Source organism: Sparus aurata, chromosome 21, assembly GCF_900880675.1.
Source record: "Sparus aurata chromosome 21, fSpaAur1.1, whole genome shotgun sequence".
In the NCBI taxonomy this organism is placed as follows: Eukaryota; Metazoa; Chordata; class Actinopteri; order Spariformes; family Sparidae; genus Sparus; species Sparus aurata.
Window position 1 is genome coordinate 16,561,196 of NC_044207.1, and position 18,103 is coordinate 16,579,298.

At 40.7% G+C, this 18,103-nt stretch overlaps 1 protein-coding gene across 3 annotated transcripts in view; it reads left to right on the forward strand.

Moving 5' to 3' along the window:
• Positions 1-17,435, forward strand: part of LOC115573376 (netrin-G1-like) — a 72,327-nt gene extending 54,892 nt beyond the window's left edge. For 2 of the 3 annotated variants that reach the window (XM_030404138.1, XM_030404136.1), the window contains exons 4-7: positions 188-360; positions 5,118-5,144; positions 7,015-7,059; positions 14,767-17,435. In XM_030404138.1, the coding sequence (XP_030259998.1) occupies positions 188-360; positions 5,118-5,144; positions 7,015-7,059; positions 14,767-15,005 (484 nt within the window). In that variant the 3' untranslated portion in view covers positions 15,006-17,435. The remainder of the gene's footprint in view (positions 1-187; positions 361-5,117; positions 5,145-7,014; positions 7,060-14,766) is intronic. The other variant, XM_030404139.1, reaches the window with a different exon arrangement.
• The last annotated feature ends 668 nt before the right edge of the window (positions 17,436-18,103 follow it).

The window sequence follows — 18,103 nt, forward strand, 5'->3', positions numbered from 1 at the left end:
AGGCACGATCCATGTCAGATAACCCACCAGGATTTCAATTTAGCCCTGTCAAAAAATTTGAAAAGCGAAAAATAAACACTGCAGCAAGGGCAGACTTTGTGTATTCCCCCCAGAGGGTATTGATTCAGTGGGTGCAGAATGATGCCTATTCATGCGTCCGTCTTTTGTTGTTATCATTCTGTCTCAGGTGCAAGTGCAACCTGCATGCCAACAGCTGTGTGTTTGACAAGGGGAAGCTGGGCTGTGAGTGTGAACACAACACCACAGGGTCAGACTGCAGCCGCTGTAAGAAGCACTACCACGGAAGAGCCTGGAGTGTCGGCTCCTACCTCCCTATTCCCAAAGGAACAGCGAATATATGTAAGTATTTTGGATTTTCAGTAGATACAGATTGGCCATGTGGCTAATTTATATGTGATATTGTCGTTGGTGGTAATAACACACAATTTCCTGTCTGGTTACAACAGAGACTGATACCTGACAAAGGTTACTATAATGAAATTTAACTTTGTAAGAGGCTAGCAACAGTACCTCCCAACAATCACTGTTGATTCCTTTCAATCCTGTAGGCAGTCATCGTTTTTACTATGGTCTTCTCTTAACGCTGTTAGCAGTTCACACAACCAGATTTTACCCCTGATTTCCCACTGGATGACGAAAGCAAAAATGTGTTAGCTCTGCACTCAATCACTACAGTATGTGCTAACTGCCTCACAGACACCCAAAAGATATCAAGCAAGGTCAAAATCAGAATCAGAATCAGAATCAGTATTCCTTTATTGTCCCACAAACAGGGACATGTGTTTGCCAAAGCAGCCAAAGGACAGTAGTATTTCAAAAAACAATAACAATAATAGAAAATAAACAATCTAATTGAAAGGTAAGAAATAGAATAGAATAAACTCCTATATACATATGGACATACTATTGTACACAATTAACATGAATTATAAGCAGTTTTGCAGTGAATTGTTATTTCCAAATAATAATAAATATGTGTATTTATAAAAATTGTACAGATAGTGCAAACTAAAAATGAGAAATGACTTATGTATGCTACTGGGAGCAGTGCTGATTGTAGAGTCTGACAACAGCAGGAAGGAAGGGCCTGCGATACCTAGGTCATGTTGGGGTCAGGACAGGAATCTTCCTTGTTTTTTCGCTGCTTAACTGCGTAGAAACAACTTGGATCGCTTGTTTTTTGTGGATATCTGTTTAAGAAAAGAGTCCTTTCTGAATCAGAAAACCCTGAAAACATGGGTCATTTTTGAAGGCAGTGAAATGACCATTAGGTATTTTCACCTCTTGCCTGTTTGTGTCGGAGTTTGATATGGACTTCATCGTTAATAAATCATGATATGTTTCGTTCAATCAACACTAAGCAAACATAAACAGCACTCCTGCCATTGCTTTGATATTAATATTCCCAGCTCAACAGAAAGTGTGAACTAACGCTGGAAATTTTTCTGCCTGTTCACGTGCTAACTCTGAGGCAGAAGGTGCTCTTTTGCATTATCCCCATTATAATCTTGGACGGGAGTTGAGTCACATTTATCAAATCCCATGCCTGAGGCAGGGGGCTCATTGCCTCAATAAATCTAATACAGCCACTCAGGGATGTGGCAATGGACGGCAAGGCGAGGCCAGATGGTGGAAGATCTAGCCCTCTGGTCCTCCATTCACTCTGATTCAGACTTACAGTCAGAGACGCTCATGGCAGCAGTCTGCTGGGATTGACAGCAGGTTTTTCAGATGCACAGTTTGATCGTCTGACTCGACTTCTCAGACATGGTGCTCTGATTAGATTTGTACACAGATATGATATTGCTATCGATCTGCTGATTTGCTGTGCGCACTATCATGCAATAAGTAATGCTGCTTTTTCTTGCTCTTCTTCGAGCTTTTCGTTAAAGATGAATGGGAGGATTACACAGTCGTTTTAATGAGTATGTGTCTGTGGCTGTTAAAGCGGGTATGTGCCCACAAAACGTATGTGTGCATGCACATGCAACACATCTGATTGCGTGTGGGAGTTTGTTTATGTGAACGTTTGTGATCTCTACGGAGATATTGCTGGATTTACCCCGGCACCTCTTCTGTGTTATGAGCCTCCCTGCAAGGTGCTGCTCACTGTCAGATTGACAGGCCGTTATTAAAAAATCCAACACTTGGCCGCATCTGCACTGAACTGATGAAACCGAGGTCTAGCCATATCAAAAGTAATATTAGCACTTGTTTGGCAGTGGCATAAAATGCAATAATGTCGCACATGGAAGTGACGTAGCAATATTGGTCCCCCAGGTGTTGAATGAACGCACTTTTATCTTAAATTATTCTTATTTCTCTCACAAGTGCAGCCCAGGCCCAGTAACATGCCTTTATCCATCATGTGAAGCTCATATTTCCTATGAGGATATTAAACATACAACCCTCGTTTCAAGACAAATATGCTGAACGTGCTAAATGTAATTATGGTTTAATAGCTTTCATCTGTCATCAAGTCTTCCTCTTTAATCATGGAAGTCATTTATCTCACAGGTAGGAACAGGGCAGGGTCCATTACATATTCAAATCCCTGCCCATGCAGATATATGGACATACGTGACCCTTCATCTAATAAATTAGAGCCCAAAATGGAGACCGGTGTTGCTATGGGCCATAGCTGTCAGCAGCACAGAGTGACTGAGAGTGATTCAAATCAAAGGCTTCCCGAACAGAAGGAGGAGAAAAATCTGTAAGTTGCCAGTCGGGCAGAAGAGGAATCACTTCAAGAATTATGTTGACAGTCCACTTTGCAGGGAGCGTCAACTCATCTTGTGTTCCAAAGCAGGTTCACAGGTTAAGAGGGGTTGGGGCTGAGAGTTTGATCAGACTGTAGAATGTGTTTTGGCTTCAAAGGGCAATATTGTTTGCCCTCTATTCCTCACATAGAACAACTATTGGTTAGGAATTGCGGCTCGCTTGCTTTCTTGCAAATTGGAGCTTAAAATGCGTGTTGCTGCAGTGTTGTGCACTTGCCAACAGTCGCTGTGACAGTTCTAAACGTGTAATGAAGTGATGAATGTGGTGCAAATGGTATAGATAGATAGATAGATAGATAGATAGATAGATAGATAGATAGATAGATAGATAGATAGATAGATAGATAGATAGATAGATAGATAGATAGATAGATAGATAGATAGATAGAATTACTTAAATGATCCCAGACTGGGAAATTATTTTGTTACAGCAGTAGTGAATACCCCAGTGAAACAGAATCACAGAAGGACAAATCGGTAATGCTAGTAAAAAGGTTCAAAATTTGCTCTAATTGTAGGGTAGAATTTGTCCACTGATTACATTAGCAAAACACAAAGACGGTGACTCCAGAGCCAGACACTGATGACACATATGTTTCAGAGAAAAGCTGCATAAGAGTTGTTCATCCAGCTCCAGCTTATTGACAGGGGCTATTATTAGTGCTTGTAATTATGCTTTTAGTAAAACTTTACATTGACATACACAAAAATGTTCGTAGTTATTAAAGAGTGAGTGAGTAATGAATCAGGAACAACTTGATAATTTGAATCATGATTCAAGGACTAGTAGATAATGATGAGTTACTCAACAGACTGGAAGATACTATACTAATTAATCATTAGGTAATGATTAGTTCATAAATAGCTGTTGTCACAATTCCGCTCCAAAGACAAACACGAGGATGATCATTTATTTAACAGAAAAAAAACATAATTTTGATAGCTAAAGATAAGATGAGCTGTGTTTTATCAGTAAAATCATTAGTGAGTCTGTGTGTGCATGAGTGTAAGATGTTGGAAAACAAACAAGTGAAGAGTAGATCAGAGTGGAGTGATGCAGCCAGGAGAGATGGGGCTTTTATAGTGAGTGCACCAGGCCCAGGTGCTTCGACTATATTGTAGCACCGCCTCCCAAACAGACTACCTGCTGCATAATGAAACGGGATAAGTGAAGAGCAGATGGCCTTCACCTGCTTTGTGAATTGACATACTTACCACTTTCTTCATGAGTTGTTCCTGATTAACTGTGAACCAGCTGCTGAGTAGCACAAACTAGTGAAGACACACTGATTACTAATTACTTTATCATAAGCTTCTCCTTTACGCACCTTCAAGTGAAGCAAAACATAATACCAAGTAGTTACAAAGTAGACCTATTCATTACTAACTACTTAATCATTAGATACTCTTTGTGAAATCTCAAATAAACTGAAACATAATATTTACATAATATAGTGGTTACCAGTTAGACTTATTAATCACTAATTACTTTACATAAAGTGAAATGTAATTCTGAGTAGTTACTCATTACTTAATGATTTGTTGCTCTTTTTGTGCCACCCTCGACTAATGATTATGTGATGATTTATTGATGATGACTAATGATTTATTCACATAGTACCGATCTTATCTACTATAACCTCTGCATATAAGGTTATTTATTTAGGAATTTTCATGGACGATTCCTTAATTACTATGTTGTTCCTGATCCATTTCTTACTCCTCAGTAACTACTCACAGTACTTTTTTGCACCTTATTTTACAGTGCTACTCTGCCTTGTATTGTCTTTGAAGTGATGTTGTCTGTGTATTGCAACATCATAAGTGAATGTTTAAAAGTTATTTCTCACTAACCTGACAATCAGAGAAGTTTACAGTAAACACTATGAATTATGATGTGCAGATGTGTGATAACATAATACAGACAATATCTATGTTTTTAAGATAATCTATCGACAGAAGACAAACAGATGATAACATGTTTTTATCAAACATAAAAGGAAACGCTGATTAAAAGACTTTTTTCATACTTAACAGATTTGATTCTGTTGACATTTCATCACTTGCACACCTGTGATTATCATCAGAAGGGGGTGGGTGTTGACCATGCAGTGGTCTGAGCCATGGCGGCCGTTAATCAGTGGACGCAGCGGAGACCAATTGGAGACCAAGTGTTGGAGGGCTTTGAATTATTCAAAGCAGCAACACACAGAAACATTTTTTCTCTTGCAGTTTCATGAATAAAGTTTCAAGAGTATAAAATATGAGTCATGCTCTAATTGAACATGATTTTTTTGTTTTTTGCTCTTTTTGCAGGTATTCCCAGTAATCATGGACCAGTGCGTAAGTTGATCTAGCTTTGTAAATTGGCATGCTTACAAATGTTTTTTGCCCTTTTGTGATAACTTACCCTATGTGACTGATGACGTTGGTGTGAGAAACTGTACGTACATTTCCATTATTATTCATCATTATGTTTTCCACTGTGATAAAAATCCATTCTAACAAAGCATTAATGTAGAATTTCATCTTATTTTATCCTACTTTTGTGAAAGGAATGAACCAATGCACAGTGTGAGAACACTTTAATTTTCTACAATGCAGTTTTGACAGCGACAATTCTTTCTAGAAAGGATATACTCTTCCGGATTTTTCATGTTTTAACCTGTCATTAGGAATCTTATATGTTTACTGCACATGATGCTAACAGTTTTGCAAACCATGCTGTTCTGTTTCATATTAGGAAATTGTGTTTTCCTGTCTTGGAAATGAAAGCAAAAACCAAGTTCTGACAATGACCCGGGAGCTTTGAAAATCATTTTGTTGAACACACCACAAGAGGGTTTTAAGAAGCCTTTGGATTTCAACACATCGTCATACCTTAATGACTGAGTATGTTTATAACCATTCCGACAAGGACAGGAAAACTATGACATACGACCAGTGAAGAGTACCAGCGACAGGCAATGTCGAACAGACTTTAACCATTGTGTGGTTCACGTTGATAAATGCTAGCAGTTTTATTAGATTCAGGCACAATAATTGCTTGGCTAGGTTTAGCTATCAAAACTACTTGGTTTAGGAAAAGAGGTTGGTTTGCGTTAAGCTATGTTAGCAACCAAAACATTACTTACATGAAGTAGTATGTATGTCAGGGTTAGGGGTTAAGTAGGGTTACAAACATATGAGATTTTCACGTTACTACAACCATTTGTGAAAATACCACCATTTTAAGGTGATAATAGTCTATTTTTAACCACACTATATCTTGAAAACAGTACAATGCTGCAACCATATATGTATGTATGTATGTAAGAGAACTCACCAATTTATTTGGGTTTCGCACAGGACACAAACAGCAGTCTCATGACTGAATGTCCTTTGCTTGCTTGACCCAATCACCAACTCAGTTGTCCTCGCTGTGCAGACTTAAGCTCCTCTCGTAATCACTACTGCCACAGCAAGCGTAAATATGGGTTATACTAGATTGCTTGCACAGATTACCGATATAACAGTTTTTCAGGTGAGGATGGGCTATTTAAATTTCCATATTGTACAGAAATGAATGGAAAACAATGGATGCCCGTAAGGTTTTCCTTCTCTATTGGCATCCCTTTGTTTTAGGGAAGGAAATACCCTCAAACTCTGCAGCATGGTTTTCAAAATTGATAAGCATTATTATTGGGTAAATGATTTGTAAATAACAAACCTAAACATTAATAAGGGTCTAATATTTAATGACTTGAAATACTGTCGGAGCCCTGCATATATTGGCAGGCACAACTAAGAATGCTTTTCTCACAGCACTAGAATAGTTGCTCGAAGCACACAGACAGACACTTGCCCAAAGCCATAGAAAAGAAAGACGTGTTTTATAACGAGGTGGTTCCACCCCCCATGCATCTCTATGCATGTTGATGCCTGAAGGTGACTCCTCATGCTGGATAACAAAAAGTAGCTACCATATGTGCGTCTCTGCCTTTGTGTTGTGGAAGGTTCACTCATTCAAGCCGCATGCACACTATTCTACATATATAGTCCATTTACTACTCCAGACGTGTTGCAGACCAATTTTGAGGCGAATCAGCCCAGATAACAAGCTGATAATGTAAAAGTGAGAATCAGTGCATGCTGTCCGTGTCCTTTAACTACATAACAGCATGAATTATATGACAACTCGGTGTAATATATAACCTTTCCCATTTTTACACAGATCGAGCAAATGCTTCATCTCTTGGTGTTGCAAATCGTAACCAAGGTAGGCTCATAGGCTTTGTAACTTCAGCATGACATTAACAATACATAGAATTGTTTGCTTATTGATTGGCAATTCAAAAAAAAGGTGTTACTCAGAATATGCAAATTGCAGTGTGCAGTAGGTTGTTTTCCCAACGCCCAGATGCTTTCATCCTGCACACACAAAAACACACGCTAGTCCTTACAAGGCAGACCTTTTGTTGTGAGAACACTGCGGGGAATGGACTACATGCCTCATGATCACAGAGTCCACAACTTCCTAACCCCTTTGATCATGCCCTCTTTTTAAATACCCAGAATGCTCTCTGGGGATGTACCCTTTCTGCCATGTTCACAAGGGAAAAAAGGAAAACAGAGAAGGAGAGCGAAGGAGAGAAGACGCTCCAGGGGGGTTTATGTAGATTGATCTCCAGCTATCTCCAGCTAATCCTCGGGCCCAGATATCCTGTGTAGTGAGTGTTAAGTTGCATCTGCACCACTGCTCTCACAGCCAGAGGAGAACAAATTAAAAGAGGACTTTCAGGATTTCCACAATCCAGGGAGGGCGTTTCTGTCTTTCTTTTCCGGAGTCACGCAGATGGGAACGAGGTGCACCGTATGAAAATAATCCAGTGTGCTGCAGTCAGAGGTGAAAAGGCGTTGGTTACTGCACTGGAGTGGATTACAAACAGTTCAGCTTCCCTGTGTAATCTGTTTCATTTCCATATTAAGTGTAAGCACACAGTATCCATCTAACATATAACAGTTTCATGAAAATCTTTATCATGTAGGTGTGTTGCATTTACGCCACGAATCAGTTCTAAACCAACCATGTCAGTTGATGTTTTCATCGGGAAATAATCCTTTAGTGCAAGGAGAGATGGCATGTCTTTTAGCCAAGATGTATACTGGCAACATTAAGAAAAACTAATAGGTGAAGTGAAAAACATTGATCATCTCTTTGCAAAGCAATATTCTGCTGGGAAACCCCCGGCATTCATGTGGATGCCAGTTGAACGCACTACTCTATAGATCGGATTTGCACACGAGGCTCGTTTGGATTGAGATCATGTTAGTTTGGAGGGAGGGGGCTGCCATTTCAATGTAACGAGATTATCAATGTTATTTTGTTCTGGCTGATAGACTGATCAATAGTTTTGCATATCAAATGTCAGAACGAAAAACCCTCAGATTTTTCAGAGCCTAGAGTGACATTTTTAAACACACATTTAAAATGGCTTGTTTGGTCTGACAAAGTCTACAACACGGGTGTAGACCACTGGTCATCAGTATGATGCCATCACAGAGGTAGGAGTCACAGTTCAGTATAAGTTTGGTACAACAGACGAAAAATCCCAGAACATAGTAAGTTTGTACAAAGTGCAAGATAAAGAAATTACGCCTGCAAATCTTGCAAGAATTTCCTAAATCCACAGTTACCATCAAGCAGTGATTTCAGGAAGTTACTGCATCTGACAGCTGCTCTTCAAACAAATAGTTACGCAACGGACAAGTTGTGGTTTTATTGGGAGTTACATTTTATATGTGTATAGAGTAAACTAACAAGAATCATGTCATGTGTATGCATACTTTTGACCAAAGCCAGGTTAGCTGTTTCCCCTTGTTTCCACCTTTTGTGCTGAGCTAAGCTAGCAGGCTGCTGGTATTTAACATACATTAGTGTGGTATCAGTCTTCTTATCTACTGTGGAATATGTCCCATGATTTTGAACTATGCCTTATCCTTTCTAATCTTCCAATTCAGACTTGACAAGCATCCGCCAACACAGGACCACCTGTATCTGAGTAAAAGGAAAATGAGTCACTTTCTGTCTTGAGGCCCGGTGCTGTATCCTTGCCACTGTCAAGTGTTACTATGCTGCTGACAATTTATATCGAATTTCACAGCCTCCAGTCATGACTAATGATGAAGCTTTCATGTTAATATGATAACAGGAGGCTGAACGCTGGTTTCAGCTTACCCTGACATCATGCCAAAAGATATCGATTCAATGTAATTGAAGCAACACTATTCTGTCTCAGAGCATATAATTAGCAGATCCTGTATCTGAGAACTGTCTCCAGCTATAGTTAATTGCATTGGTGCATCTATAGTTTTAAAGGCTTCTTAAAACTATTAAATGAATCATTATGAATTAATTAAATTTTTTCCCTTTATGTAATTAAATGGAAGAGCTGCTGTCCACAGGGTCAGTAACTCCACAACTGCAACAAAACTCAGCGCCTTGTGCGATATCACATATCCTTTATGACGTGAAGCATTCAAAAAGGCTGGCTGTTCCAGATAACTTATTTCTACCTCTAAAGATCTAGATCTTTCCACAAAAAGAGTGATGGGTACTGTAGTCCAGGACATTTTTGACTTTTAACCTGATATCACGCTGATATTTGCTGTATCTCAGACACTTCAGTCACACAGTGTCTGCAGACTTGGAGAGTTCACTGAGATGAGAGGATTAGAGAAGTGCCCGAGTATGTCTGGAACATAAACAGACTGCAAGGTTGTCTATAAAAGTAATAACGGAAGGAACGATTTGATGGAAGGATGAAATGTGTCCTTATCGACCAAATAATCCAACCGATACTGGGTTAGAGAATGTGGCACAATAGCACTCGAACAAAACATACCTTTCAATTGTAGCATGCCTCCAGCCACACAAGCAGCAATACGAAGTTTCATTCAGCTCTTCGTAGTACCTATCTATTACTGTTGTGCTGTTGCTGTGGAGAATTCTTCCTTGTTGCTTCATGCAACACCAAGCCCAAGAGATATATCTGTCATAACAGTTATCCTGCTAAAATGCCACACATCTGACAGAGGTGTGAGGTGCACATATGTCTCAGAGAGGGAGAGTGAGCCGGTGCTTTGGTAGGAATCGAAGTGCTATGTTCTCACTTGCTGCCCGAGTCCACAGGAGAGTGATGTCAAGGTAGAGGTAGCAAAAAAGAAATCTTTCAAAAAGCATGAGATTGTATTTCATTATCTATGATTCAAGGGTGATTTTACGCATGAGTTCAGTGTACGTGTCACAGAGAGCACTAATCTAAAAGGTTCAATCTGCCTTTTCACATGTCCAATTTCCCTGCCTGCAGCTCTCACTGACATGAGGCTCAGTGAGGCCACCTGTGTCTAGTTAGGCACAGTGTCTAGCTATCAGTAAGTTGCTAATTTGCAATTAGCGCGTGGTTTACTTATTTCACCAATAAGCTATTAAGAGACACTGGGTCCCTTCGCCAGGTTTATGTGCAAAGTGTATTGACCGTGGTTATATCATCTAGGATGTTTGCTCACTATTATTTCCCCCTTTTCACTTGTGTCATTGTGGTCATTGGCAATTAGTGCTGAAGAGGAAAGGGAGAGCTGAGTAGTCATTCCCCCTTAGTGTGATCACACGCTGAGGGGAAGAGTTTACTGAAGCAGCTCTGTTACTCACCTTGTGACATTGTTTTAAATTTAAATTATTTTTTTCTGTTATTTTCCTATTACAATTAAGATTTAGTGTGAATTTTCCCTGTCTAGTTTCCCTAACCCCCTTTAGTGGTTCAATCCAATTAGGGTGGGGCCAGACAGGGCATTCTGTATGAAGCCACTCAGACGTAAACTGTGGGGAGAGGTGTTGTCTGTAGCAGCTTCCTGTGAGGCTCTGGTAGTACAGTTATCTTTTATTTTTGCTTTTATTTCATTTTTTTATTTCTATCTGTTGCCTTGTAATTTTAGGTTTCCCGCAAGGCTTTCCGCCTCCTGAGCCCTTCTTCAATACAACACCTCTTCCGCTCTCAACCAGTGCCAGACAGCCACCCTACGATACCTCATTTATGTAGAGTTACTACTAGACTAAACGGCTCATCTGGGTTATTTTTTTTACATGATACAGCATTTTTTTAGCAGAACACCTGTATAAGAAACTGGGGGCATGGAGTTTTTTTTTTTTAAATGTATTCCTCTTCCTAGGGCCCCCCGCCCTGTGTGTTTTAGATCAGGGGCATTCAGTTAAAAATCCAAAGAGGTCCAGTTAGAGAAGAATTTGCATCAGTGTACCTCGAGTTTCCAACTTTATAAAAAACAGTTTGCTTGTCCAAACGTGTTGATTTGATTGGCTCGGTAGGGTCACAGGAGATGATTTACATCGCCTTCAGTTGGTCTGTGGGTTTCCTGGGGCCGCTAAACCAATACCGTAAAGGCTGGAAAAGCTGTGGCAGTTAAAATAGGAACCGCTCCGTTCAAAGGTAATTATTCACAATAATTTATCGTAGGTATGAGTCGGGATGGGACAACGTCTTGTTGCAGACCCAGACCACAGTCCTCCTATTAGGGACCTCTGTTGGATTATGTGAATCACACCAGATTCAAATGATTGTCATCAAGCTCTGCTGCAGCATGATAACGACCCGTTCATTTGAGCCAGGTGTGTTGGGGCAGGGAAACGTGCAGGCCAGGAGGCCTCCGAGAACAGGACTGAAAAATGCTGCACTATCCAGCTGCATTGTGGTTGATGTAGTATCTGGTGTTTCGGGGGCTTGACCCATGCTTAATAGACTAAATATGAAGTTATTTAAAGCTCTGCTGCTTTAATTTTGATCCATCATTTTTAGATCTGTCACCCAATTTTATGGTAGTGCAATACTATTCACTTAATGTCCCTTTAAACATACCTTATGAGATTATTATTACATTTTATATTGCATATTTTAACCTACATTAAATGTTCAGATTTAAATTAGTCATACTGATTATATCTCTGCACGTCTTAATGTATTATTGTACTAAAGTCCCAGATTGGTTTAGCACTGTCAAGTTTCATCGTACATGATAGTCTGGACCTGAAGATGCCAAAAGAATCTAAAAACATATTATTTCAGTCACTATGTTAGGTGTTTTTTTTTCTGAGTGACACAAGATAATTGACTTATTTCGCACTGTATTTTGTCATGACAGCCGAGCCCCGTTGCTCAACAAAGACACCGCAGGCTTTAGCCTGTGGAAAGGAAAACTAATTGGCCTACAGATGCTTTTAGAAAGACAATGGTCCTGAGGGTTTGCTGGAGGACACACAGATTATCCTCCGGCCACAGGCAACAAAGTTAATGTGTAGGCTAGACGGTGGAGACTCGGCCAATCCCACCGGAAATTTTGACCAAAACACACAGAGCAGGTGTTTTCCATTAGCTGTAAAATTAGAAAGCTGACATTACTGATTGCGGCGTAGCCAGAAGGCCATTAATGCTTGAACCCACAGAGGACGGAGCAGTAGCACTCTGAGACTCAGGAGTCCATTATCATACATGCAAACGTTCAAGCAGGACAAGTTTCTGCTAGTAAGGTGTTCTTTTTGTCTGACTAGGGACGAGTTTTGGTTAGGATTAGACTTGAAAGTATAATATAAACCTGCACCGACCAATATTTTTAAACACTTTGGTATCAGTGGAAACAAGCTGTAAACCCAACAGATAAATCACATTTGTAAGTAAATTGTTTCTCATGTACACATCTAGCAGACAGAGAGCAACACTGACATTTATTCGGAGCTGTGTTTCTGGTCATTGAAGTCTATTATTCGTTCTCCACTCCCCTTGGTCTCAACCAACTCCTGAGTAAAATATCTGACTCATAAGCTGCTAAATATTCCACAGTTTTTCAACAGGTAGTTGCTACATATCTGTCCACATGCTGGGCAAGCAGGGTGCACCGGTTTTTGCTAATAAGAGCTGCCTGCAGCTGCTGAAAATGATCCTATGAGAGCAACAAGTGTGCCGTGAATACCGAAACAATGAGCTGCATAGAGCTGAGGGGGACTACATTGTGCATTTCACATGTAGAGTTTAATAAAAGCACTTTTTACATTAAAAGCATTTCATCCGTACTTTGTATGATCTTCGCAAAATATGTGCGAAATGTTGGATCGTTGCAAAATTTTCAGCGGTCATGGTACGGATGGAGGACAATGCTTTTAAAGGGAATGAGAGGAGCCGACTTGCGATGGCTGGAGCAATGCTCTATCCTGCCTGCTAATAGTAAAGTAATTATAATGCAATCCCTTTCACAGCTGTGCGACTGCCTCTAATTATGAAAATGATCCAATATCTGCACCACAACTCTTTTCGTGCGGCACTGACTTCCCCTTTAAGGGAAAATGAATGCAAACAATAAGCTTATTCGTGTTATGATCCACACATCAGGGTCTCTCGTGTCCTTGTGCGTGGGGTTTAATCTAAATATAAACATTATGACTTCATGTTCCAAGCATCGATTTTAAAGAAGTTTTGTCGACAAAGATTTTTTTTTTTTAATCTACATCGAAAAAACATCACTCGCAAATGTCAGGTTTTGGGTGTCAGTTCTCTGAATCAAAGAGCAGTGGCTTTGCGCCAGACTCATTATTTCGCAGCAGTGTTCAACAATCATACAGGGAGGAAAATCTATCACGCAACGCAGCCCCGAGACCTCGCTGCATTTTAAGCAAGGAGCGTGACTGACTGGAGGAACTGCTCTTACAACGCTATCATTATCAATCTTTCTAAATAAAAAATACGTTAAAGCGGTTGAAGACAACAAGGCTGTCACATCAAATCCCTCAGAGCTTTCAAAGGCACACACATCTGGCACTTCATCGCAGTGATCACTGAAAAATCCAATAAATGACAATACAATCCCATATCTACAGGTGGAATCCGTATAAAAACACAACAGTAGTGGCGTGTGTGAGAAAAAGGGGATGGGAATACATTTAATCATTTTTGGCAGAAGGCGCGATTATTTGTTGAGTTTATTCTGATGCATGAGCCACATTACCGAAAAACCAAAACTGTGATTACTATTTATGCAGGGAGAGATATCCAATTACACTGAAATCTCTTGGCAAATATTACCTCTTCCAGGATTTCACCTATGCCAGCAGAGGGGCTTCCCGGGATAATTGAGTCGTGGATTTTTATTTTTTCTTTTGTCTGGAAATGTGAACATCAGTTTATGTAGTCCAAATCAATCCACTGTGTATCAACACAGTGGATTGTGCGGTGGCCACTGGAACAATGCAGCCGGAGACGTTATGTACTCTTCTTATAACAGGGTTGTCTTAAGGTCAACCCCACCGAGCAAGATAGCTGCAATTGGTGAATTACCTGGAAATGCTTATTTGCATATCAAAGGTTGCAGCGGTTGCTGTAGGCAGAGCCGGGTGTCCATCCCGTGTTGTCTCTTCGTTCTGTTGTTTGAATGCCACCGGGGGGGGGGGGGGGGGGGCTGTCTCACAATACGCTGGCATCATTTTATACACTAATCATTAATTTCACCTCATCACTGCCATGGTTTGTTTGCTATTTTATTTTGCCAGGATTATTTTGGTCCATTTAGTTCCCCCTGAAAATATCCCTGAAACCACAAAATATCTGTCTTTTGCGCTTTTGTCATAAACAATCATTCATAGAAAGGGAGTTCTTCACAGGCTGTGGGCTGCTTTCTAGTATTCATACAGGATGTGCCCTGGTTATCCACCTCCTCTTCGTATGCACACTAGACAAAAGTCCTTGGCTTCACCCTTCCTAATGTGTCAGCTGTGCTCGGAGGACACAGAGCGATGCAGACAGGACACGAAGAGGCAGCTTGTGCCCTGTGAACTCGCCTGTTGATGTTCTCCGCCGCCCTATAAAGGAGTGATCTATTAATCGCCCCTTCCTGTCTCCCCTGCCCTTTTTGCTTTTGTCTTCCGCAGCTCGGGTGTGTGACAACGCTATGCTGCGCTGTCAGAACGGCGGCACGTGCCACCACCATCAGCGGTGCCACTGTACCCCCGGCTTCACGGGCGTCCTGTGCGAGAGAGCTCGCTGCCAGGGCCCCGGGGAGTGCGATGACCAATTGTCTGGACGGGCCTCCTTCAATCATCCCGCCGTCGGCCGCCAGCTCGCTCTCACCCTCGCAGTGCTCCCTCTATTGATTGTTTCCCTTTGCTGAGAGACCCGGACGGCCTCCCATCCTCAACCAAAACCCCAAGACCACGCACGTTGAGACTGAACTCTCAACCTTAAGGACATGAAGGACAAAGGCTGTCTGGACAATGTGCTAAGAAATACAATATAAGCAACTCTTTTTTGTATCTCCAGGAACACAGTGGTGGAGTGTTACGAGTGCAACAGTTCAGGCGCACTGATCTGTTTTACTGATTATGGATTAATGAAAGGCTTGGTGAAGTCACCGCTGTCTTATTTCACAGAGGAAAAACGGTCGGAAGCCCTCGCTGTGTGATTGTGTGTCATTGGCTGATACTTCATTAAAGGCGGGCCGGAGACTCGGAGAGAGAGCTACCCACATTCTAAGAGCAAAACTGTACAAAACCTAGACACATGATTTCTAAGTATCATCTGAAGTTATTAAAAAATTAATAATGTGGACGGGGGACATCTTAAAACATCTTGCCTCACTGCCTCCTTCCTTACTTGTTACCTTCTACTTCTCCCCCCTTCCCCCCTCACTTTCTCCTCCCTGTGCTTTGGTGACTCTGGTGATTTTACTTTGCTGAAGGGTGTCTGTTGTTTTTTGCCAAATGCTGCACATGTATAATTATCAGGCCCCTCGACGAGTACCGATCTAGTACTTCTTCGTTTATTCTTTTTTCAGAGGCTTTGTAGTCATGCTTGAGCTCACCTGTATGGAAACAAAAAAAAAAAAAAAGAAACGAAAAGTTGTAACATACTGTAACTGTATTTAATTTTTGTATAAAACAGATATTTTCATGACTACGCAAAAAACAAAAAAGATGTATTACTTGTTTTCTATTGCTGCCAAGCTGTCCTAGATGTGGACTCTGAGTGCGTACGGAGTTTGGTTGTATTATTTCTTTGCTTGTGTGGCACATGGTTCTCTTCATCTGAGAGCTGCTGTCAAAACTATGTTTACATACACACGTACTACACAATACACTTCCACCAAAGGGAAAAAAGAAAAAACATGTCTTTGTCTTGTTGTTGAGCAGTTTTTTTTTTTTTTAATCGAGTCGCAATATGACATTTTGATACGAGGTGTGTAGAGTGTAGAGGTGTGTCGTTTTGTAGATAGGCGCCAGCCAATGACAATAGCTGAATGTTATTTTAGAGGATTTATGAAACGCTATCAATGCCGATCCTTGACCTATTCACTGAAGCGACAGTTGCTGGTAACGTAATATCAGTCGGCAAATCCTTTCCTTCTTCTACGACTGAGGTTGTTTTTGGTTTTTTCTCATGTTCTGTAACCCATCCTTGCTGTGCTCGTGAAACATGGGAGAATCAGAAGAATCTCGAGCCAAAATCCTATCAGATTTATGTAAATTTAACAAGAAGACTTGGGGGGAAAAAGGGAGATTGCACGGCTGTCGCAGAGGTTGTCCAGCTCAAAATCTTTAATCAGGTCTAATCCTTGAATCAAATGGAAAGAGGGGAAGGTTTTCTGAGCCGGTACGGTTGAAAGCCTGCATCCTGCTGCGGGAGCCTCGGAGAAGCTACACGTTCTGCGAAATGAGCTGTAATTCACAGAGGGTCAATGAATAGAAATGAAGTCGCATCCCACTGGGTGACATATTGAGCACTGAGACCAATATCATTTGAGAGATTAATTTTCCTCCCGAGGTTCTCGCGAAACACCTAATTGTGTTAGAGTCTACTGTAAGTGCCTCTCATTAAATGACACTGTCGATGAAAAGAGTGGCGAATGCAGTTTTTTTAATGGAGAAAGCCACTTTTGGAAAACTAAGAAGAGGGGTTTGAAACACTGTGTAAATAATAGGAGAGGTGTGCTGGAGATGTGATTGTCAATTAATCTCAATTAGAAAATAAATCAGTAATACAAGTAAGAGCTGGCCATTTGCGAAACACCGCGATTGTCCTGTCGTATGTCAACAACCTTGAAGGCGCAGCAGGCGTGTCAAGCTCGGATCTCTGCACGTGTGGAAGTAGTGAGCACCGAGATTTATCAAAAGCAGTAACGTGAAAGAGTATTTATTAACCATTCCAAACCAAAAATAAAAGAGGGCATGGATTAAACGATGTTTCTCCGCTTTAAGGTAAGCTGGGATTGTTAGCATGTTCAGCAAACTAGCTTACCGCCTACAGAAGTAACCCAGCATTACTCCATTACTTTAAAAAGGACACGAGAAAATACAATCTGTTGATTTGAACACATTTGCAGTAGTGCTTTCCAAGGTACTCTTACAGTGGGCCCATGAGAGTAAAGGCTACTGCACATCTGTCCCGTTCACTTCAGGATTTGAGTACGTTTCCATTGAACCTAGCTAAGCTTGTTGTCCAAGATAATGTTACAGTTTGCTCCCACTGGTTAGTCCTTTCCCTAAAGCCTTTTCTTCTGTAACATTTAAAGAGAAAATACAAAAATAAAGCAATCCAACCTCTGTGTTGCTTGTCAAAGTATGTGAGCTAAGCAGCCAAACAGCTTATCATAATAGGAATTACTAGCGCCACACTCCGAAACAAGAATATTTTTCTTTATTTTCATGTCTTCCACATAGATCACAACCCTGCGAAGACCTTTTGCCTTTGGCATGCAGCTTTAATCTTTCCTTTAAAAGCTGCTTCTTCTTTCCAAGGTGATCTCGTGGGATGACATACGAATGCCAGACAGGCTTTTGAGGGCATTTCACGTGTCATGTCTGCATTTTAAGGAAAAGATCATGATTTGGGTTAAGATAAGTATGTTAAGCTACGCTATGTGTGTGTTAGTAAATTAAAAGAAGTCTGACGTTTGGTTTCACACAGGACTCAAACACCGGTGTCCTGAGTTGAAGTCCTGTGTTTGACCCATCCAACCCCTCCAACTTCCTGACAAGGTGATCTTTTCTTGCTCTCTTTACCATGTCAACAACATTTTATTCAAATATTTTCAATGAAATCTGTGCATAAAATGAATGCAAAAAGCTTAATGGCTTAATGACTAGGCCAAGAAATTTGCCTGTATTTCGCAGGCCAAGTACATAGAACACTTTTTAGGGTTCACCTTTTAAAACGGCTCAGTTGAAAACTATAAGGAGTCAGCTGGAGATGTCATTTTCAACCAACTTATGG